Source organism: Rattus norvegicus, chromosome 2 (assembly GCF_021556685.1).
Source record: "Rattus norvegicus strain SHRSP/BbbUtx chromosome 2, alternate assembly SHRSP_T2T, whole genome shotgun sequence".
Lineage (NCBI taxonomy): Eukaryota > Metazoa > Chordata > Mammalia > Rodentia > Muridae > Rattus > Rattus norvegicus.
Window position 1 is genome coordinate 58,025,068 of NC_141535.1, and position 24,511 is coordinate 58,049,578.

At 44.7% G+C, this 24,511-nt stretch overlaps 1 protein-coding gene and 1 long non-coding RNA gene across 4 annotated transcripts in view; one reads left to right on the plus strand and one right to left on the minus strand.

The window, feature by feature from the left end:
- Positions 1-621: 621 nt before the first annotated feature.
- Egflam (EGF-like, fibronectin type III and laminin G domains) overlaps positions 622-24,511 on the minus strand; it is a 174,030-nt gene continuing 150,140 nt past the window's right edge. The window contains 6 exon segments of the mRNA NM_001108938.2: positions 622-1,265; positions 1,968-2,071; positions 5,088-5,171; positions 12,367-12,510; positions 15,488-15,566; positions 24,209-24,389. Coding sequence (NP_001102408.2) covers positions 1,111-1,265; positions 1,968-2,071; positions 5,088-5,171; positions 12,367-12,510; positions 15,488-15,566; positions 24,209-24,389 — 747 coding nt within the window. The 3' untranslated portion in view covers positions 622-1,110.
- LOC108349957 (uncharacterized) overlaps positions 14,859-24,511 on the plus strand; it is a 32,705-nt gene continuing 23,052 nt past the window's right edge. For all 3 annotated transcript variants that reach the window (XR_015671165.1, XR_015671164.1, XR_015671166.1), the window contains exon 1: positions 14,859-15,012. This is a non-coding gene — a long non-coding RNA (uncharacterized LOC108349957). The remainder of the gene's footprint in view (positions 15,013-24,511) is intronic.

The window sequence follows — 24,511 nt, forward strand, 5'->3', positions numbered from 1 at the left end:
CTTTCCCTTATTCACGTTTATTACAGATACTCTCCTTCTCTTAAAACAACAATGGTCATGACCCACCTCAGTGGTACATGCCTTTTAATCTCTTCACTTTGGACAGAGTCACGTACATCGTAGGACGCATCAGCATATATTGAACCATCAGCATAGACTGAAAGAGAATGGTCCCTTCTGCCAGTAGCCCACCCTAGTCACTCTCTACCACTCCACCGACACTACAAGCGGCTCGACCATGTGTCCTTTGTGGGAAAACTATTAGGAAGGTTTGCCATGAGGCAGATCAGCCACTAACTTTCCAAAGCACACCATGAGGTGTACAGTCTGCAGCTATAAAAAGAGACACATACAAAATGTACAGCTACAAAATCAGGGGACCCACCTTCTTCACTCTGCATCATAAAAAAAGAATATTTGCCTTAGAGGTAAGCTTGGGGGAAGGAGGTCACAGTCTGATTATTATTATATGTTTAATTTGCCCCCTGACTTTTATTTTCACGGACTAGACAGAGCACATTGAGTCAGCCAGCGAGGCATGGAAGGGGTTAATCTACACAATCCATAGACCAAGATTGGAAGTATGAAATTCAGGGTCACACAGTCATTCTGCTAGCGTCATAAGTCAAGGAAGAGCAAAAATATTTTAATATTATTCAGAGGGGTGTCTGTCTCTCTCTGCTTATCTCTGCGCTCTCTCTCTCTCTCTCTCTCTCTCTCTCTCTCTCTCTCTCTCTCTCTCTCTCTCTCATTCACTCATTCACTCTTTCTCACCCAGTCTGGCTCTCTCTAATACAGCACAGCCATTGAGCTACAGCAGAGTTTTTCCAGAGCGTGCACTGATACCATCTCTCACAGACTCTATACGTCGAGTGACAAAGTCCAATGCTTCCTATCCACAGTAGTCCATTGGGTTTGGTCCACAGGGCTTTAGCAGAGAAGGCCACTCAGGGCCTTCAGTCTTGGCTCTCACCAGGGCGCACTTTGTCCTCGATGAAAGTAAACACACCTGATTTCAAGACCTCTGAGTGCAGCATCAGGCAGGGTCTCTGGGCCCCTGGGATTTCAGGATAGAGGCTGTCAATGTCCCTTGGGCAAGGCCAGCTGGTGTTACTTAGCCCCACAAGTGTTGATGTTCTTCCCATCCACAGCGTCTTCCACAAGGGAAATGTGGTAATCGGTGGACAATGTGAAATGGGAGATGCAGCCCACAAGGCCTCGCATGTACTGTCTGTTCGTGTGCAGAGCAATTTCCTTCATTCCACCTGTGAGGAGGCAAAGAGGGGGAGAGAAAATGAACCAGGAAGAGGTGACATCAGTTGGAGGTCCTTTATGGTCCCCTGGCCAGGGACAGAGCATCAAGTACATCACACACATTCAATTGATTTTGATCAATTGAATGCACCTCTGAAGGCTACAGAGGCTGATTTCAGGTGTGATTTCTGGCTTAAAACCAAATAGTTCTCCAATAGATTTTTAAATGTTGTGTGACGTCAACAATAGGCACTGTCTTGGCTGCTTTTAATTAAGCTCATTTAGAAAACAAAAAGGTACCAATTCACGCCTCTCTTTTTTTGTCTGTGTAGTAGATTATTAGCCATTTATAGGAATTCTACTCATTCTATTCTGAGAGAGGACACACACAGCCAGATCCTCTTTCCTCAGAGAGAATTCATATGGCTATATTTAGAAGGTTCCTATTCCGTAAACAAAAGAAAAAAAAAAGTATGGTTTTTCCCGATGGATCACTCCCAAGCACAAAAGCGATGTGAGTGAGTCCCTTCCTGCCACCTCAGCTGTGAGTCAGAAGTTCAGAACATGGAGGAATGTTCTATTTGGACAGCTTCCTGATTTCCAGGTATTTGATTGACCCTGTGGAGTATACAGTCGTGGGACAACAAATAAAGGGCTAATGAGGGAAAGGAGGAAAAGGCCTGACAGATTAGGCTTTGGTCAAGGTCACTTACCCACATACAGAGCCCCATTGATGTTAAGTTGCCTCATCATGCCAGGTGACTTGCCTGTTCTGGCTCCATAGTCATCCACCGTAATTTTCCCAGACTGGCCATCCCTGCAAAGCAAAGTAAACTGAAATAAACTATCATTATTGGAGTTGATGAAATCATTTTGGTTTAGCGGGATGAAAGTACCTACTATGTGCTAAGTAATGAGGTCATAAAAATAGTTCCACAAAATGCCAGCTTTTATAATCCCATCAGAAGTGGGACCAACCCGAGCTCCCTTCTTGATACCATATCTCTTCATTCATTGAGTTTTAGAATGTCTTCCTGCCATGTCCTCTGTAGTTCAGAAGTGATTTTTTTCACCCTCATACCTGGATGCTATGATGGGCAATGGCCTCCACAATTTGCCTTGTTTGCACCGCTCCCCTCCCCACCCCCATTACTCTAAACCATTCTGGCTTACTTGATCTCATCAACTATGAGCATATTTTCATTTTTTTATATTTCTGAGTTGAAGACATAATGCACTTTGTTGTCTTCGTTACTCATTGTTGCATCCTAGAGGAATGCAAAACCACCAAGGGAAGGAACTGGTTTTCCTCAATGATGTGTCTTGGGTATCTTAAATAGTGTATGACGAATAATAGATGCATGAACAAATGAATCTTTAAAGCTTAACCTCTGTACATGCAATGGCAATAACTAGAGTCAACTTCCAAAGCTACTGTGCAGACCATCTGTTAACATGCAAAACACGGGGGCACAGGGCCTAGCACACATCGTGGTCTATTGAGGTTGACCAAGAGGCATGTTGCTGTAGTTATCTACATATTGTCATGTGATTACTGCTATGCACAAGAATGCAAAATACAGATCTTAAATTTCTGTAAATATGGAATGTTATAAAGCACAGTGTCTAAATTATCTGGCACAAGATGTTGGATAGATAAGGTATTCCCTCTTAGGAGTCATGCTTGCAAGAGCAGAATCATTCAAAGCAAGACAGTGTACAAAGCAGAGCCCACTTCCCCTTAGAGATTCCCTCTCTTGTTTATTTTACTATCTCTGACCTGGAGCCTTCGGTAGAGAATTGAGATCAACCCAGTCTTCTTGTCATATGTGATAGCTAAGGCCTTGATTCACTCAGTTTCCACTAGGCCAGCCTGTTTACGACTTACAGTGTATGAGCTCCTGAATCTCCTATTCAGCTCTCACTGTAACCCAAGACATACTAGAAATGAGATGGATCATGTCAATAGGAGGGGTTATGTCTACTAAGCTGTCTGCACATGCCAAGCTTGATGTCTGGCATATGAGTTTCTCCTGAGAGAACATTCCACTACGATATTTCTCCCAAGCATCTGAAATCCCTGTGTGTGGGCTACATCATGGGGTAGAACAGAAATGGTTTTTGATGTTAGGTTCTGCCCACAGCAATTTATATAGTTTTGGGAAATTCATTTAACATCTGTTTCCTTAGATGTCTAGGAAGGGACTGGTATCTACAACATTGTGTATTTTTATATACATAATCAAACCACAATATTTATGAAAGTTAAACTCTTCTACGTTGTGTGACTATTCTACCAACCATTTTGACCCAAGGATATAAGCAGGGTATATTGCCTGGTGTTCCTGGGGCAGCTGTTGGGATTCAATGAGGTTGGAATTGAGAACCAAAGCATTTCACATGCCTTTGGAGATGCCTGTGTGCAATCTCTTTTGTAAATGAGGGAGAGAGAAATGAACCTTTCACAAGCTGAATGCTAGGACATGACTCTGCGTTCGATCTGTTTTCTAGAAAAAAAAATTGAGATCCAAACCTGTAAATCTGCATTATGGAAAATCATTGATCTTTTTGTAACAACTAGAGTTTCGGCTTATTGAGATCCCTAGGCATACATCTGGACTTTGGGATGCCTAGTAGCAGACAAACACAGGTCTGTGTCTGTGTCTTCAAATCCCTTTTGAGGTTCCATGGTAGGCCCCATGGTCAGGGCAGGGGGCTAAATAAGGATGGTCTTAACACAGCCTACAGGGGAGTAGAAGATGAAGTTGATGACGCTGAGGCCCCATGGCTCTCAGACCTCACATTGGCCATCATCTGATTCCCCAGCAAGGGTTATACACATTTTCAGGGAACTACAATCAAAGTATCGATTCCTTTTCACCTTGGACTAATTTAATATGCCATATCAGCATTGCTGATTTAGACTTGTGCTTTATTTTTTCTAAAAACATAGAAGTAAGGACTCACGCAATAAAATTATAAAGATACAAGAATGATCTGCCCAAAGTTAATCAAAAGTCATTAGGAGGGCACAGATATGTCATGGGGGCTAGGTGATCATATATGACTTCTAACACTTAGATAACATTTTTGAAAGGGGAGGGGATCGCTTATACAAGGGCATTTAGAACATACTATAAGGTCTTCATGGCCTCAAATTTTCATTGTGTGAGACCAGAGGGAACCTTTATAGAAGGCTGGTAGGAATGTAAACTAGTTTAACCACTATGGGAACTAATACAGAGATACCTCAGTAAGTCTAATGTTCCAGTCATACTGCTCCTTGACAAAACTCCACAGGATCTAACCCTACCTGTCATAGGATACTTTCTCATCAATGTCTACTGCAGTGCTGTTCAAAAGTGTGGTAATAATAACTGTTGCTAAGTTACAGAAGCAACCTAGGTACTAAGCAACCACCCAGTGGTTAGAGAAAATGTGGTATGTATATTTTTTCAGCCATATAGACAGAACAAAAATTATATTTTTCAGAAAATGTATGCTCCTGGATAGAATCATATTAATCAATCAAGCTTGTCTCACAAAGATGAATGTAAGTTTCTTTTTCTCTTGGGTGGTCTCTTCCATTACAGATAAATAAAATCATATACTTACATATGCTATGGAAGTAGGAATAAGATAGCCTAAGGGAACAAAGTGGGCCAAAGGAAAGGGTGGGGAAGATGGATGTGTGGTGGGGGATGTGCTCAGCATACATTGTACAGGTGTATAAAAACGTTCTTATGTAGTACAGTGTGATGGTAAGGGAATATACACAGTGAAATTTGGTGAGCTCGTAGCCTGGCTCTCTCTCCCTTTTTGTAGATGCTCACCTGACAGCCTTGACTCGGTGCCACCGGCCATCGCTGAAGGAACCATTCACCATAATGGAAGCCACACCACTGCCCAGGTTGTAGCTAAAGGTGTTAGGGATAAACAAGGAAAGAAACGATGAAACACGCAAGTGCAGGGAGCTGCCCACTCACAAAGGCTCTCATGCCAAAGCTCACCCAGAGTGTAATGTCCTTAACTGAGGTAACAAGGCTGGCACAGAAGGTGGTCCCTTTCCAGCTTAGTAGATGAATGAACGGCATTTTTACGTTTTCAGTTGTGGTAGGATGAGCATTACCATCTAAGCTATTTTATGTGTACCGTTCAGAACCATTAAGAATATTCATATGTCACTAACATTTAGGATATGTCCATCTTGCAAAATGAATACGGCACAGCTCTAGCTTCCTCTGCCCCACGCCCTGTGTGCCACCCTTTTACTTGTTAGCTTTGACTAATCCAGATACCCAATTCAGTAGAATGAATCACAGGGCAGCTGCCTTTTTGTGATGGCCTTACTTCCCATACTGGAAGGTCGTCGAGGTGATCCAGGAACACGTATGCAAGCATTGTAGCTACTGCACTGGAACTAATGAGAAGATCTTATCATCTGCACTGCTTTGCACAGTGTTTCTCCAAAATTTCTGCCCACCATGAACCTCGGACTACGACCTTGTTTGCAGTTAGTTAAGATGAAGCCACACTGGGTTGGAGGGATAGTCAATCAGTATGACTGGTACCATCATACGGAAAAAATCTGGACACAGACACATGGGGGAAAATGATCTGTGGCGATGAAGGCTAAGGCTGCCAGTTATGCATCCATTTATTAGCTAGAAACACCAGGACTGCCCACCCAGCATCAAAACACCAACAGAACCCCTTTGGTCCCAACAAGGAAGCCGTCCTGGTGACATGCTGAATTTTGTATTTCTAGTCTCCAGAACCATACAAACATTGATTTGGGGGTGGGGACTTGTGGGGTGTTTTTTGTTTGCTGTTTGTTTTATTTTGCTTTTGTTGTTTTTTGTTGTTTGTTGGAGACAATTTCTCTGTGTAACAGCCCTTTGTAGATCAGGCTGGCCTCGAATTCACAAAGGTCTATCTGCCACAGTCCCCCCAAGTGCTGGGATTAAAAGTGTGTACAACCACACCTGGCCAAACATTGATTTTTTAAATGTTATAAATTTCATGATAATTTATTACAGAACTCTTAGGAAATTACAAAGCGTTTTTCACTTTAAGAAAGAAAAAACAAAACAAAACAAAACAAAACAAAACAAAAAAACCCAGCATTGTAGAGTAAGCTGAACTGTAAAGAGATGAAGATATCTTTGCCTTAAATCACAGAGGTGAGAAAGAAAATTGAACTTCTTGTGTTCTCTGCCCCTCCCCTTCAATACCAGACCTACTTTGTAGCATCTCAATTTCCAGATACTCTGAAACCCTCAAGGAATCAGAAAACATGCTTCCCAAGAGAAACAGCCCTTTCCAGCCACTCACCGTCCATTCCTTTATCCTTTATTCTAATTTAATTCAATCCAGCAAATATTTAGTGAGTGACTACTCCAGCCTGGGCAGGGAGCCAACTGCCTAGACCTTCCCTGGATAACACAATCAGACCACGTGCTCAAACGTCCAGAGAGAGGCCCATAGGAGCAGCTTTGCTTGAATTGTGGGAAGAGAGGAGTCTACACACTGTAGCGGGGAGAGGGAGGCTGAGATAAAGTGTTGGTTCCTCCAGAGATCCTTGTTCTGAGAACAGAGTGAGAATAGAAAGCACTCAGTTTTCCCAGAGAAAGTTCTACAGCTCGTTCATTTCCTAACAGAGACCCAAAGAAACAACACAGCCCCAGCATTGAACCAAGAATAGAAGCTGCAAAGTCTTGATAAACCAAGGGACAGAGCTGCCACTGCAACCCTAAAATCTCCACCCCTGGACAGCCCATAAGATTGGCTAGAAGGTGCGGTTTTGGAGAATACCTTATGTGGGAGCCAAATGCTTCTTGAAGCTTCTTGAAGAAAAGAATGAACCTGGGTCTGTAGGGTTGCTTAGAGTATAAAGGCATTTTCCATGAATCCTGGCAGTCAGGGTTCAAGCCCCGAGACCCTCATGGCGGAAGGGCAGAACTAGCTTCCTGAAGTATTCCTCTAATCTCCACATGTGCACTATGAAGTGAGCACGTATGTGCACGCGCACGTACACACACACACACACACACACACACACACACACACACAGAATGGGTGGGAGAATAAATAAATGTGGAATGATCATGAAGCAGAGCTGGAGAATTGGCATGTGGCTTTGCTGAGCAAAACAACATGGATGGCAGAGCATGCATATTCACTTTCTACAGACCTGACCTGACCCTCAGTCTTGTCAACTTACCAGCTCCGTGACTTAGGATGACTTACCTAATTCTATTAAATATAGGCAAGACACCTTCCTTGAAGGACTATAGAGACAGTTAACTAACACAGTACATGGTAGGATCTAAATAAATAATGTCACCATGCCAAAATTGTGGGACTTGGTGAAGCTTATTTAGGAGGTTGACAATGCACCCTCAGGAGTTAACTTCCTGAGTTCTCCTCTGGGAGGGGAGCCCTGTAAGGCATGAACCCAAGGTGAAAAACATGTAACTAAAGTGTCATGAACACCCAGGTCCTACAATCAGGTAACCTGTGTGTAACTGCAGGGAGCCACGCTTGAATGTGCCAGTCAGTGTCCCGGTGACTAAAACATTCCCATTGTATTAGAACCTGGTGGAGCAAGGGTAGGCTTCATTCTTTTCTGCAGCCATTAGCTCTCTTACTCTCTTGAAGGACAGAACATGCACAAGGGAGTTAAAATAGAGTTTGGCAGACAAAAAAAAAAATCCCACTATCATGACTTAACTTTCCAGTCCTGACTCCATAATTTTAGGACCCACAAAGAACCATACTGTCCCTAGATTATTTTATATGCATCAAATACATACACAGCCCCAAACTTACAGTGTAGATGAGGCTGGCCTGGAAATCCTCCATCATCCTGTTTCTACTTCCCAAGTGTTGAGACCATAGTCATTCACCAACACACCTAACTCTACATATTTTAAATTTCCCCATACTGGCCACTGAGAAGATGTGTACTGCACAGGAATTGTGCCTGGCTATCAAGCCAATAAAGCAATAAATAAATGCTTGCCTGTTCTATCAATGTCCCCTGACCCTTACTACTAAGTCACCTAGCTTGGTGTACACCAATGGCTGACAGACTAGCCACCAAGGTGGGACACCTAGAAGTGGCTCTGGGCAGTGGCCCTTGGAAATTAGTTGGGTATTTTCAGGCCTTCATGTGGTGACATTTCTAAGAATGTCCCCTTTAAACCATGGTACAGGGCACTTTACTAATGTCGGATCTCATCCTTGTCTCTGGTACCTGAAAGTGTTATGTGGTCAAAATAAGTGGGAAAGGGCATTAGATGACATTCATAAAGCTTCCTGGTTGGTTTTGTGCTCCACGTATGACAGACTTAAAATGAAACAAAGCACAATAAACTGAAGGTCACACTCATTTCAGTGAGCACTTTGATTTCTTTCTGTGGCTCCTAAAGGTGTTCTGCTTGAGAGTTCCATTGCTCTGCTCGCTCCTGTTCGCTGGTAAGAATCTCAGTGGCAAGTTAGCATAGGATCTGAAGTTGGGTGAGGGTCGTTTTTTTGCTAGGGTTTCCATTGCTATGAAAAGACACCATGACCAAGGCAATTCTTATAAAGGACATTTAATTGGGGGCTGGCTTACAGTTTCAGAGGTTTAGTTATCATCGTGACAAAAAGCATGGCAGCATCTAGTCAGACATGTGCTGGAGAGGCCAAGAGTTCTACATCTTGATCTGAAGGAAGCCAGGAGGAGACTGGAATTCCTCAGGCAGCCAGAGGGTGGTTCTCTTCTGCACTGGGCAGAGCTTGAGTGCATATATATATATATATATATATATATATATATATATATATATATATATATATCTCCTCAAAGCTCTGCATCCACAGTGATGTACTTCCTCCAACAAGGCCACACCCACTCCAGCAAGGACACACCCTCTCCAGCAAGAACACACCCACTCCAGCAAGGACACATCCACTCCAGCAAGGACACACCTCTTAGTAGTGCCCCTCCCTGTGGCCAAGCATTCAAACACAGGAGTCTATGGGGGCCAAAACTATTCAAACCACCACAGAATCTAGACAGTTGAGTACATCTTATTATCTCAGGATTTCTCTCCTGTTTGTATTAGAAACATTGCAACCTTAAGAGTGAGTGTGTGCATCCTGGAGAATAGTGTACGCTCTATGCCTTGCTGATGCAAGTTCCCCATTTAGAATATTTTGTTCTGCTTTATTTATCTTTTTATTTTTTATGTTTTATTTTGAGACAAGGACTCATGTAGTACACATTGCCTATAGAACTCATTATGAATCTGAAAATAGCTTTGAACTCCTAACCTCCTTGTCTCCACCTCAGAAGAGCTGGGAAGACAGGTGTGTGTGTGCCTACACACCTTCCCACCAAATCCTCCCAACCAGCCTTTTCTCTCACAGACCAGGAGCCAGAGGCTGAGAGAAGGTAGGAAGTTTGTGGGAAATCACATAGCCGGGGGACTCAAGTATGTGGGACCCAGAAGCTACTTCAGATCCTATGTCTCAGGGTGGGCTTTCTAGAAAACACTTGGGTTGCTTGGTGCTAATAAAATCCCTGTGTGTAATCACACTAACTCTATCAGGGCCTAGGGTGGGCAAGCCCAGGAATCTACCTATGGGACAGCTCCCCAGTAAGGGTGACTCACCGTGTGCTGGGTTTTTTAGACCACCTGAATACATCATAACCCTGCTTGATCTCAGCTCAGTCTAACCTTCCCCATGCATCTTTGTTGGGTGGATGGATGTGGTAGGGTAACTACCCAGATGGAAATGCCCAGTGAGCAGCAATAGGAGGCTCTACATGTGGGTGTCAGTTGTACCTCTTCCTGGGCCCCAGTATATTTTATACGGAACACAAGAAAGCACAGAGACAGCTTCAGCAACTTGAGAAAGAAGCAGTAACCTAGAGCATGAGTCTAGCTTGGAATAGGGGATTAGAAGGGTGGTAGTCATGAGAAGGGGCTGCCACGGGCTCCTTCAGGGCCTAGGGTGAGGGCAGAGCTGGTGAGAGCCGGTGGTCAGTTTTCTCAGGTCCCCACGCAGTGAATTCAGCTGGCAGTTGAGGGGGAGTTGGGCTACCCCGCCCTCTACTCAGCTCCTGTTTCAGTTCCCTTTTCTGGGCACATTCAAGCACTTGAGGCCTGAGTGAGGTTAACCACAGGAAAACCACAAAGAAATGACTTTGAAGCAGCGAGCTGACAGGGGTGGGAAGAGCTCCTTGGGGCAACAAAGAGTGGGGAGCCGTGGTGGGGTAACAGAACAGGTCAGGGGAGAAGGTATAGTTAGAGAAGAGCTGCCCCTTACCTGTCAGTGGCTGCTCTGTGACAATGTCCCCCATCACAAGGCTGAATCACAGTGCAGGTATGATGTTAGGGGAGTCACATTTCCTCTCAAAATGTCTTCTCTTCAAATTCAATAGCTTCACACTATCTTTTCCTACCGGCAGCAACCCCTCAGTCTCCAGCTTGTGACTGACTTAAGCAGGGAATTCAGTATTTACCCTGTCCTTATTCTCTCCTTTGTTACAACTTCAATTAACTTCTTATTTTTTTAATGAACCCTCGAGGCTCCTCCTTTAGGAGTAAAAGCTTAACAAATCCTTAACAATACCTCCCCATGGGGCTAAAGACCCAGAGCCAAAGCAGAGGTTCTGAGCAAGACTGAACCTTGTGGGGAAATGGTCAAGATGCAGCCCGGTGAGGCTGCAGCCTGGGGGTTGACATTTCTCCAAGTTCTGCAAAGGCACGGCTGCTCAGTGGGATTACAGATGTGCATCACCACCGCCTGAGCCGGTAATTCTTTAACGGTGGCACAGCCGTCCAATTGACAGCATGGAGAGCTGTATAATCTCATTTCAAAGAACTGAGAACCGCAGAGTGGACACGGTAAATGCTTTTCATCCCAATGCTAGGGAGGCAGAGACAGGCCCAGCTTAGTGAATTTAACAACCTGGATTATACAGAAAGGTTTTTGTCAGCCAAGACCGCACAGTGAGACCTTGACTCAAAAATAAAATACAACAGAAACACACACACACACACACACACACACACACACACACACACACACACACAAATTTAAATGATTTAAGAAATTAACCTTTAAAAAAGTAAGTAAGGGCCTGTGAGAGGATGACTCAGCATCTAAGAACACTGGCTGCTCTTCCACAGGACCAGGGTTCAATTCCCTGCACCTACATGGCTGCTCACAATTGTCTGTAACTCTAGTTCTAGAGGACCTGGTATCCTCTCACAGGCATACATGGAGGCAAAACAGCAGTGCACATAAAAAAGAGAGGAAGAGAGGAAGGAAGGAAGGAAGGAAGAAAAAGAGAGAAAGAGAAAGGAAGGAAGGGGGAGAGAGAGAAGAAAGAAAGAAAGAGAGAGGAAGAGAGAAAGAAAGAAAGAAAGAAAGGAAGAAAGAAAGAAGGAAAGAAAGAAAAAATTAAATGCTTCTGGGATGGCCTTATTAGTACCGCTCAAGAATTTACAAAGTTCCAGGTGTGGAGTTGCTCTGTGGAGACAAGAATCTGCCTCTCCTTGCAGCAGAACGCCACAAAGCAACGTGTGCCCTCAGGCTTTGTAGCTCAGGGGAGGCAGATGGAACTTAAAGCCAAGGCTCCTGGAGTTTAGATCTTCAGATCTTCCCACGATGGCCAGTATCACTTCCACGTCTTCTAGTTCCCAAGAGGGAAGCAAACAGTAGAGAGAAACTAGAACAAGGGGCACAGAATTGCTCTCCAGGGGGTCAGATAATAGCTACTGAGAGTTTGCCACTCTCCTTTGAAGCTACCCTAGAGTTCCACAGTCGCCTGAACACAGTAAGAGTCAAGATATAGACAAGTGTGTATGACAGTAGTCTAATAAAACTTGGAATGAATTGGCAAACATGGAGAGTGGTGTGAATTTGCCTCTTGGGCATGATGTCAATATTGGAAAACAAGATCAGGGGACTGGAATGAGACTGAAGCCCTCAGCTCTTGCCAACTCCAGAGGAGTGTGTTTGGGGCTGACTCCTGCATCCCTGCATTGCTGCCCTGTTTGAGAAAAAAAAAAAAAACTTCAAGATGCTTCTGAAGGCAGCTTGGGAAGAAATTACCTGAACACCAGGGCTCCATCCCGAAGACCCAGGGAAATGAAGTCGCTGTTAGGTCTCATGGGGCTGTCCCCCCTCCACAGCAACAGGCCGTCCTTGGCGGTTGTCTTAAACCTCATGAAAGCATTTGACCTTGATCCGGACACCCTGGAGGGAATACAGGAGCCCATGAGCTCAACCACCAACATCTGTTTTGAGTCATCCCTGCTGGACTTCCCTAAGCAACCAGGTGTGTAGGTGATCTGACCTTTCCGCATCTCTGTGCACCGGGAGAGTGGGAGGAGCATCGTTCCTGCTGGTTTCACCATTCTCAGACATTCTGGATGCTCAAGGAGCAGCAGTGTTTGCCCTACAACAGGGTGCTTACAAAGCAAGACTTTTTGGACAATATCCCAGTCCCAGGCAGGTGGCTTTATGCACTAGACTTTCTCTTTTCTTCCCTGTTACTCAATGACTCTTGGGGAGCTGATCCTCATTGAAGCAGAAAGGGGGCCTCTTAGTTGCCACAAGGCTCAAATCTGAAATTTCTCTGGGATGGAATCATGGCAGTGGAAAGCCAGCCAGGGCAGCAGTGACTGTTATTGGGGCATTTCTGGAATGGGGGGACAGACAAGGCCTACTGGCTCAGAGGAGGTGGCTTGATGTAGTGCCTGTTGGTCTTAGAAGGGTGCCATGATAGAGCTCCGAGGACAGTGGACACTAAGCAAGATGGTGTCTGGGCTGTCTGAATTTCTGGGAAGAGGCCACTGGGCTTCTGTGTGCCCATCAGCTCCTAAGGCTAGTTTAGAACTCATCTGACTAAAATTACTAGCATTTATCTGATGTGGCCTGAGGGTCTCCAGCAAAAGATAAGGCAGGAGGAAATATTCTGCATTAGTAAGGCACTCCTAGAACCTAAAATCAAGGATCCTGGAGTTTAGATTTCCAAATTTTCACACACTGGCCAGTACCACTTATGTGGGTTCGAGTCTGCAGGTAGGACATAAACAGTAGTAACAAGCAAGGAGCACACATAGCTCTTTTTTTGCCTTATCCATTCTGGTAAGAAGAGCAGGGAGAAAATGTTCTCCTTTCCATTTTCCATGTTACCATAGCTCTGTCTCCCTCATGCTTAATTTCAGAGCTGTACAGTGCATTCAATAGTAAATGCTAGGAAGAGGGGAGGGGACTTCCGTCTAGGCTTACCACGGCCTGATTTAGAGAAGAAGGCATCAAGCTTGTCTTCCTCATGCAGAGGAACACCAGACCAGCTACAGACAAGTCAACCCTGGACAGTTCTTTAGGAACCTGCTGGTCTCTCACTTCGAGTCTTGCTCCTTCCCTCCTCCCTTGGCAATATGGGCTGGCATCAATCAGTCAAGCTAATTTGGTTTCTCTGATCAATGCTTGGTTTAAGAATGGACACATAAGTTATTACCCAGTTTACTAGGAGTCTTCAGAAGCTTTCTTCTCTGTAGTGAGAGTCCTTTTACTCCTACAGGACATTGTCTAACTTGATAATCATTTTATGAGTGTTCTATTGGCAGCTAGGGAATATCCTGAAGGAACATGGCAAACATGGGTAAGATTTGGGGTCTTTGAGAATGATGCCAGTTCTCTGGATTAATTAGCCCAGCTGTATGTATACTTCTTATAATAAATCCTCTTCCTTTTAAGTACATTTTAAGCTGAGTTTTATGTTTCTTGACTCTCTAAAGGCATTAAACTGAAGGAGGTCATGAACATGTCCCTCTGAATGACTTCACACATACATGTGTCTATCCACACATGCCCACGCATGCACTCCAGCAGAGTTGCTCTGACTTGAGGCTTCTCCACCTTTTACTGCCACCACGGCTCTAGTTCCCTTAACAGTTGGTAGCCTCTAGCTAAGTACCAGAGGCCAAAGACTCAGACTCCTTTGGTAATGCTCTGCTTTGGGGGTGCTGCATGGCCTTCTGCTGTTGGGGAGAAAGAGGAAAAGGCAGCAAAGGGTGCACCTTGTCTGGGAATTGCTTCTCATCTAAATCCTCATTCCAAGGCCACAAACAGAAGCCGTGATTAGGGAAGTGAAGCCAGGTCTGTCTCCTTCCACAATACCATGTCTCTTAATCCTTCCTGAACAGTCCCTCAACTGGGAACCATTCAGTATTCAAGACCAAGGTGGCCATCCTTATTCAAACCACTACAATAGTCTGATATGCCTACAGTCACCCCACACAACCCAGGAACATATTTTCCAATTAATTTTGCTTCTCAATACCCTAAATTCTACCTTAAAGCATGGTGGCTTTAAAGATTTTTTTTTTTTCATGTTAGTGTTCACCCAAACTAAAGGGGAAGAAAAAAAATCCTAGAACAATTTTCTGGTGATTAAAGATGGATGAACATCTCCAATGTCAAAGGACTGGGGGAGAAACTGTAGTTGCCAACAAGAGGCTTGGCTGCCTGGAGGGTTGCTTTAAGAGCCAACCCCAATCCTTGCCACATATACAGGCCGCTGGAAATTCTAGCCCGTCCCTGTCCCCAGGGAACGAAAGTTGCAACTTGAGCATCAGTATCATGCCTTCTGTGCCTATATCATGCTCTTCTGTCCACACCAAGAGAAGTGAGCCATCTTCACTGTACAGGCAGAGCCTCAAGGAGGACCGTGGACCTTTGAAGACAAAGGTACTGTCCTGGCAGGAAATGGCTCCCAACTATTTGGTTGGTAGCAGCTGAAGCCTTCTACAACCGGCTCCAGGCAGCTCTGCAGGCTATGGCCCAGAACAGCAGAGAGCTAAGAACCCTCTAGAAGGTCAGAGGTGGGGGCGGGTATGATGTAATCATACTCCTGCTTTAGGAGCGACCGATTCCTTCTGCCTCTCAAACTGGAAACCCCAGGGGCAAGAGATATTCTTCCAGGCCCTTTGACCAGGAAAGGATTGGTGTGCTTATGGTAGGGTTGTTTGGAAAACTGATGCCTCCAAGTTTAGTTTTGTTTGTTTTGTTCTTGTTTCTATGTTTATTTCATGTGTCCCTCCCCCCTCCCCCCAGCCCAGGGGAAGAATTATTGTCTGGCAGAGACGATAAGGATAAACTCAGGGAGTGATATTAAGAAACTGACATCTAGGGAATAGGCAAGCTGCTGTCGCGGGCTCATTACCTCTTGAGGATATTTGGGTTGTCATAGGTCAGGTAACTCCGACCGATGAACTGTGGGATCTCAATGGCTTCTGTAATCGCTGAGACAGAACAGAAAATGGAGGTTATATGACATGTGTGCCACCCCCGCAACCTTGACTTCAGTACTTGCACACGTCGGGAACATGGCAGGAAAGCTGTCTGTGGAATGTGCTGTTTGACGACTTGTCAGCCCCTTCCTCTTAGCTGTGCATGTGCTTGGCCTGGCCCAGTGGCCTGGCAAGGGTTTTTGCCCCTCTCTCCTTTCTCTGGAGCCTGGCGGTCACTGTCACCAATCTTGGCTCTGCAGAGAAGGCTTTGCAATGTGCTGAAACTTGAACTGTCCCCAGTGCTTCTTGGAAGCTGGAAGAGAGCCTGAGCCATGCGGAGAGCAGCTGGGGATAACCCCAGGATTTTGCCAAAGGAGGCAGAGAAAGTCATCCTCAAACAGGGCCCGGTGGGGTTCTTTATTTGGGGATCATCTTCCAAAGCCCCCAGCTCTGATGTGAGGGAGTGAGAAGCTTCTGTCTTCTTTCAGACATCACCTCCGGGTGAGATTTGATGAAGCCCTCCCTCCAGGCTCATGCAGGAGCACAAGAAGCAGGGTAGGCCTGCCATTCCCATTTCAGAGCAAGAACTACAGATAGCAAAGGCCAATTCCCCAGCTAGGACTCCGGCAGACCATGAACCAGAGCGGCTTGCCCCATTTTGGCTCTTGCCCACCTCCTACTTTCTAATATTTTTTTTCTTTTTCTTTTTTCTTTTTTTCAGAGCTGGGGACCGAACCCAGGGCCTTGCACTTGCTAGGCAAGCGCTCTACCACTGAGCTAAATCCCCAACCCCACTTTCTAATATTTTAGAAACCAATTTCCTTCCTCCCTGTTTTCCATCTCTTGGTCACCCTGAGGAATCACACTTTCAAATACATCAAAAGAACAGGCGTGTGTGGTGTCTCACACTGGGGTGTGTGGAGGGGATTTCTGCTAGGGAAATAACCACACTACCCTTTCCCCCTCCCCCTTGGAAAGATACAGAAATAACAGCTTAAAGAAACCAAGGTAGAGTAGATCTCACGCTGAAAATAAAGTGTGTAAAATGAGAGCATAACTAGCTTATGAGACAGTTATAGCTCCATGAACACACGTGGTTGATACGAAGAAGGCAGTGCCTAAGAACTCTGCACTCAGGAAGGGAAATCTATCATTTGACTGTGAGCAGTGAAAAAGAGTTTCAGTTTGACTTTTAAACATACAAAGAGAATGAGAGAGAAAGGTTGGTGGATAGACAGCCACAAGCTGGGAGAGCAGAAATACTGTGGACTGGGAAAGCAAAAGGAGAAGGAAGGACCAGAGGGATGAGGGGTGAACTCCCAGGACTCTTGGGGTGGGGTTGGGGGGAGTGCAGGTTGGAGGAAAAGGGGGGGATGGGGAGGAAAAAGAGGGGGTGGGAGCTCTTGGTAGAGGTGCCAGTCCCTTATTTCAGGAACTGTGCTGATAAGGAAGTAGGAGGAGTGTGCCCAAGCTGAATGGCATAAGAGTCTGACCCTGGGCTAAACATAACCAAAAAGGCCCCAGTGGGCCTGCTCACTCCAGGGTGAGAGGTACAGCCAGGGCCCATCACTGCTGTTGTTGGCCTTGTGTGTGGGCCTGTGGCCAAGAGCCATCATTCTCTTTGGACTTCTTGAACTGATCATGCTGTGTTTGTCACAAGTCCACTCTGCAAACAGGACCCCAGGAGGCATCTGTCTGCAAGAGTGAAGTCCAGCTACCTGCTGACTAGACCACCAAGCTCTCTGAGACACAAATAAGGAAGAGCTCGCTTGGGTGCCCATGCTGGAAGGCAGATCCCCAGGACCTTGGTGGGTGTGTCTGATGCCCACTCCTGCTCACCCCATTTCCCTTCTGCCTGCCGTTGGCTGCACTGTGCTCAGGGGCCTGGCCAAGGCTGGCAGGCTTTGGCGGGAGCCCAAGCCGATCAGTCTCTTCCAAGCCTTACTGTACTTACTATTGAGGCAGTAGTTTCCACACTCTGCCAGGTGCGAGCATGAAAGAGAAACGGAGAATCAGCACTCACAGACATTGTACTCTGCGCAGATCACTGGGAACCATACTTGCCTGCTTCCAAAGCCTAAGGAAGACCCACCATCGAATGGAGGTTGGGCTGCTGCATGAAACCCTGGCAGTTTCTTCAGGGCATCGCTGGTGTTGTTCACCCTTGAGTTTATTGCACTTGAAGGTGGCAGAGAACCAAAGAGACATTTACCATAACTTCCCGCCACACTACCTTCAACCCACCTTTCTACTACACCTTGAAAAATGGCTTGCTACCTGCTATCAATGGTCTACTCCGGGCTGCCCGAAATCAAGGAACAATAAACCAATCAGCCACATGCTCCCCCACGGCCGTTTGCCGGATTCTGGAAACCAAGTTTTCTTGTGATCAACTAAGGGCGAGGCATTCTCCAGAAACCACACCATCAAGCACCACAACAATGCCCTCAAGTTAGTCAGCGCACGAAGGCGTGCATGCCAAAAGCAGTTCCATTCAAAGAACACCAGTTCCAGAAGTGACTACCAAGCCGGTTTCCCAACCATCAATGGTTTAAGTTTTATTGTAAACATGTTTATACTTTAACTTAACCTTTAGACCTGGCCTTTCCTCTGTTCATGGACTAATGAAAATGCCTTGTCATTCCCTCGAATCTGTATGCTAAAGCGCAGGCTGTCCAGGTGGTGAAAAAACTGCCAATGAAGAGTGCAATTCCCACGTGCAAGTCCCACCCCCCCCACACACACCCAAGACGACACACTACGTGAGGGATTTGAAGTGTTTGATAAAGAGTTGAAAGGACAGCTCTCAATACGTTACACGGAGAGGACCGTGAGGGTGTCATGGACTCACTGTCTCAACACCCCTGAGGCTGGTGGGCAGCATTGCTTCGGGGTACACCTCAAGGCCAGGGAATGACGGACTCAGCGACTGTTGGGTACACCGTTCAAGGGCAGTTTATTTGATATGTAATTCTTTAGTGTACAGGCTGAGCACACCCAATCTCTAAATCCAAAGATTTAAGGGAGCTGACATCTGGAAAATTCCACACCCGAGATTGGGGTGCAGGTCAGTCAGAAAGGTGAACACAGTAAAAATGCTGCAGAAAATTGCTTCCGGGTTCTACAGAAAAGAGGATATATTGGAAACACAAACAAACCTCATATTTAGATCTGGGTCCCATCCTCAGGGTATCTCTTTATGTGTATGTAAGTCTTTCAAACTCTAAGAACAACAAGTCTGTAACCGGGAACGCTTTTGGTTCCAAGCATTTTGGATAAGGTCTATATAACCTGATCTATTAGGGTATGATATATATAGACAAAATCTTTGTCCATCCAACTAGCCCCGCAGCTAACTAAAGACCAGTGCAGCTCAAACATACCCATTTCCCCAGTGTTTAATGGTGTGCCTCAGAAAATAAATCCCCAGCATCAAGCACGACTTACATGTTTTAGCAACATGTTTTTGTGAATAGTCTTAAAAGTGGGGTTTATATCTCCTGAAGCTGTTTTCTTACACAATGAAACAAACAGAAAATAGTTTTTTAATCACCCAAATCAGCTATATCAAAAATACAAATCTGCTAAGTTCCGCATAAAGCACCCCAAGTGTTAGGTCAGCATGGCTCAGGGAAGAAGGATGTTTGAAGACCCAGCCTTGCTCAGGAATGTTATGCCCTAGGCTCAGGCTCGGCCTCTAAGGTTGTTGGCTTTGTGTTGTGGCTAACACTCTACCTGCTATGGAGGAATGTCTCCATCTAGTGGTCAGCCTGACTCTGAGCCACCTGAGTCCAAACTGCTCTGAACGGAGGGCACGAGTTATTTTCTTGGGTGACGGTGACTTGTTTGCTTATGGGGATGGGTGGGCCCCAGAAAAAACAACTGCGCCCTGTGCTCACCCACGGGGTACTCTGAATACAGCAAAGGCTCTTAGAGTTCCCGCGGAAGAGTGAGCTGTGTGAACTGAAATTCTCTAGAAAAGGTTAAAAAAAGACACCATGTGAAAAAGTGTGCAAGGCTGATTGACAGATCAGAACCTCTGATTGTGGAGAATTGAACTGTTGTTAAGCCAGAGCCAATTTGTCTTGGGCTACCTTTAGCTTCCTTAATTGTCACCCATTGCCCACCCTCTGTGTCTGACCTAAAGTTTTAGTGACTATCACAGGAAACCTTGTGGTGTATTAACAAGCACTAGGTTCCACCAAGCTAGAAGCTAAGTGTATCATCAGATAGCATCTGAAATCTATACCATAAATATCCCTGCTTTCCTGTAACCCACTATCTGACACTCCCACTAATACATTTTAATAATGCTTTGATTTATCTTTTCCCCCCTATATCTATAAATAACTCATGAAACCAATAGTACATTAGAACAGGATATTTTGAGCAATCTGACTGAACTTGTGTTCCTGGGTAATGCCACTCTTAGCTCCAGAATAAACTATATATAATATCACACATAATAATTATATATATATACATATATATGTAATTTCTCATTCTTTTCGAGGTGAGAACTGTGCATTGCATTAACTGTTTAACTCATATATATCCAAATTTATTTGACCACAGACCCCAGCTCCTGCTTTGGGCATGTGGAAGCATGTGTTTGTAAGTGTCAAGGAGGTTGTGGAGGAAGAATGTCATGCACAAATCAGTCATTATAGACCTTAAAACCCTTTCCAGACACATTGAAAGGCTCAGCTCTAAACTCTTGGCAGCTTACTTAGACAAGGGATGCTGCAGGGGCTGAGAGTGTGGGTGGATGAGAGAGTGTGAAGAGAAGGAGAAGAAAGGAAGGAGAGGGCCCATGGTGGAAATGGTGCTGCTGGAGGTGAGCCTCTGACATCCCTCTTGCAATGACGCGGGACTACAGTAGTAGTATTGCAAGAGGCACTACAGTTTGGTGGGGAAAGAGTTCTAAAACTGGGAGTATTCACACCAGTGAAGTCTAGCCTTATGGTTTTGTTGACTCCAGAAGTGATGGGTGGAGCTGAGGGCCTCTAGCTCCCCCTAGCATCATGGAGTCTGAGGTTGATGCTGCGAGACTTGATTCTGTGCAGCTGCAAATGCTGTGGAGAAATTGTGTGCAGAGTGTGTGTGTGTGTGTGTGTGTGTGTGTGTGTGTGTGTGTGTGTGTGTGTTTCTTCATGTGCATGTGTGTGTGTTCCTCATGGTGGTCTGCAGGCCTGCATGGCTTTGGAAACACTTTCTCACCCCCATCCTCCTATGACATCTAATGGTAAGGAGAAGTATCAGATGTCCTTCCTTACTAAAGCCTTCAGGCATCAGAGTAATGATGGAGAAAAACCAACCTCCCCCTGAAGCAAGTGCTCTTGGAGTGGCTAAGGTGAGGTCTGGTTCTGGGTCTTAACTCAATAGTCTGGCCCTTTGTTTAACAAGAACAACAACAATAATTGTTAAAATAAAACAGAGGACATGCATGTAATCTAGCTGAGGGAAGTGGAGGCAAGAGGAGTGTCATTAAATTCAAGGTTACCTTGGACTACAGAGTGATGACCAGGCCACAGTTACACAGAAAGACCAGGTCAGAGAAAAAAAGATCATAGGCAAGAATTCACACAACAAAAATATCCTGACAAAACAAAAAACCCAAACTAATTAAACCTTCTGTGTTGAATGTTTAGAGCAGAGTGTTGCTTTTGAAATATAGATTTATTATGAGGTAGGAAAAGCTTCAGCTGTGAAATGTAGAAGAACCCCTTTGCCGAATGAGGCAGGATTCTCCCTGACAACAGCAGATGGCTTCCAAGCACTCTTGGTCTTTCTAGCTTTGGATCTGCCCAGCTCACAGAGTCTCGGTGTCTTCCCTCTCTAAGGGATAGAATCTGCCGATTTCTCTTGCCTTTTTCCCAATCCTTCCAACATCCTAGCAGCATGTAGGTTACCATCCACAGTTACGTGCCCATTGCAACCTGAAGAAACTGTCACAGAGCCCCTTTAATCCACCAAGTCATTGTCACAGGAGAGGGGATATGGAATGTAGGTGATACACAAGCCTTCCTGGTCCTTGCAAAGCTTTCCCGTCCTAAATAATATTCTCATTTCAGAGCTGGCAGGGATACCAAGGTAATGTGCAGGGTGGCTGATGTTTCCTTAGCTTCTAGCCTGATTTTCCAGAAAAGAGCCATTTGCTCCCGGCCATGGCCCACTCCCTTACCCCTTACCCAAGTCTTGTCAATCTAGTGAGATCTGTTATTCTCTGGACATGAGCCTAGAGTCCAAAAGCCACTGTGTGAACATTTTATGTCTAATCCAGACAAAGTTCTGTAACAGAACATGGGACTAACAAGATCATAACATGCCCTTTCCTTCTTTCTTTAATCCCCAAAGCTAAGTGTTCCGCATAAGCCCAGATCTTATACGTAGACAATCAGTGTCAGAAGCAAGCTGGATGGTCTATTTCAACCCTTCAGACTTAGGGCTAACAGTGAATGATGAGCCCCAAATTCAAGTTTCATTCTTCCGTGTATGTATATGTGTATGAGTTTATGTGCACACAAATAATACATATCTAAGAGTTCATGCTGATATGTGCACACATGTTTATATTTGTGTGTGGAAGACAGGTTGTTATCAGGTCACTCTCCATTGTTTGTTTCTTTCTTTCTTTAGTCATTCATTCACTTTTGGAGTCTTCTTCAATCACTATTATCTTTCTATCTCTCGCTCTATGTATCTATGTATCTATGTATCTATGTATCTATGTATCTATGTATCTATGTATCTATGTATCTATGTATCTATGTATCTATGTATCTATGTATCTATGTATCTATGTATCTATGTATCTATGTATCTATGTATCTATGTATCTATGTATCTATCTATCTATCTTTTTTTGGCACAGGATCTCTTTTTGAATCCTGAGCTCACTGATTTCCACAATACTAGCTGGCTTACAAGCCCAGTATTTCCCTTTCCCCACCTTCCTAGCCCTGGAATTTTAAGGCACATTCTGTCACACCAGGCTTTTTACATGGGTGCTGAGGAGTTGAACTCAGGCCTTCGTGCTTCTACAGCAAATACTTTACCAACTGAGCCATCTCCTCTGACTCCAAACTTAAGTTTCTGAAGGCACAGGTTACTCCTGAACCTTAACTAGACATCCCTTCAAGATTCATCTTTTAATAGGGCCATAACAATGTGCCTGTTACAATCTAAGGTTCATAAATAGTAACTCTTCTTTGCTTAGAAAAAAAAATGCCATGCTCTGTTAGACAAACTCCAGGAACCATGTAAATGTAACCAACACTACTGAGCTGTTAATTACCACATTTGGCATCTTTTATATTTTCCATGGCCGCTGCCACTCCATGTACAAAATGTCTACCTATAAAATTTAGACTTTTCTTCCTTTGGTTAAAATCAGGCATCTGTGACAAGTAAAATCGTAAGAAAGCACATGTGGGTTCTTTCACAGATTCATTGACCTGTTTTCTTTCAGAGATGTTTGCTTTAGTCAGAAACTAACTTTGGGGCAGGCAGGTGGGTCATTCCCATGGTAGAAATGTCTTGGTCTATGGAGCCCTACCTGGGACATATGGACAGGTACAGACAGGCCACTTCTAGATGCCAAGACCGTGGCTTCTGCTTCCTTTATGTAGGTATAGGAAGGGAGAAGTAGAGTCTGTGGTTTATGGCCCTCCCAACCTTTCAGACAGGGCCTGATGGAAGTTCACAGCACCCACTAGGGGAGCTTATTTCTCTCATCAGTACTAATAGTGGCTAGTGTTAATGCAGTGACCAGTAAACCCCCTTCTACATGCTTGTATGCACTCCCTCATTTAGTTTATACTCAGTCCTTGGGTAGATACTCTGGCTATGGTATATAGAGTATAGCTTCCATTTCATAACTGAGGCAGACTGGTTCAGAACAGTGCACATACCTTAGTTTGGAGAATTAAAGTCTTGTTCCTGTTTTTCTGTGTTTGGGCAACATTTCTCTTTAAGGAGTCCACATGTTTATCAGTACATAAACAAAGGGATTCCTTTGTTAGGATGTGTTTGAAGTAGCTCGTGTGTATCAAGTCTTAAGTCTTTGCTCTGTCCAGGTTAACCTTTTGGAAGAGAGCCTACAAGAGGTTTCTTAGGGAAGGGGTCAGAGCAGGGACTAGAGAGGCCGCTTACCTACTCTAACAGAGATATTTTCTGACTGAATTCTCTTTAAGCCTTTCTAGTACCTTATATGATACAATGGCTACCTCATATACATGTTACTAAGTTGTTGATCAAAATGACCCATAAAGCTGTACCTGTATTACCAATATTCCCTTTTAAAGCACTGGTCTTACCAAATCTCAAGGAATAGGCCTGTAACCCTAGTTTCTTGTGATGTTGAGGAAATAGGTTTGTAAATTCAAGGCCTTTCTGGGCTATAAATGAGTTCAAGGTTAGCCTGGGCAACTTGGTGAGAAGTTCTTTCGAAATAAGAAATTACAGAAAGGGCTGGGCATGCAATTCAGTGACAGAGTGTTTGCTGAATATGAGTCAGGTTATGGGTTCAAGTCCAAGTACTGTGGGGGGAAAAACAAAAAAACAAAACAAAACAAAACAAAAAGAGTAGTCCCCATAATTCAGTCTGTGGCTTCCATGCCCTCCAAGAAGCAAAGCTAAGACCCCAAATGTACCTTTCTGGCAGTTCAGGCCTTCGAAGCCCAAGGGACAGTCACACTCATAACCCTCCTTCCTGGGCCTACAGCTGCCCCCATGGGCACAGGGGGCCCCCACACAGGGGTGCGCTGCGTTCTCCACATTCACACCAGATGTAAAGTCGTGCCTCACATGGATGGTCCGGTCATTTAGGATGATCTTTGGATAGAGAAACACAAAGAAATTCAAGACTCAAAAACCAAACTTATAGTTCAGAAACCTGAGCTGCTGATAATGAAGGTGGTTAACGTAGAACGGAAATCTGGAGATGGATCCTTTAG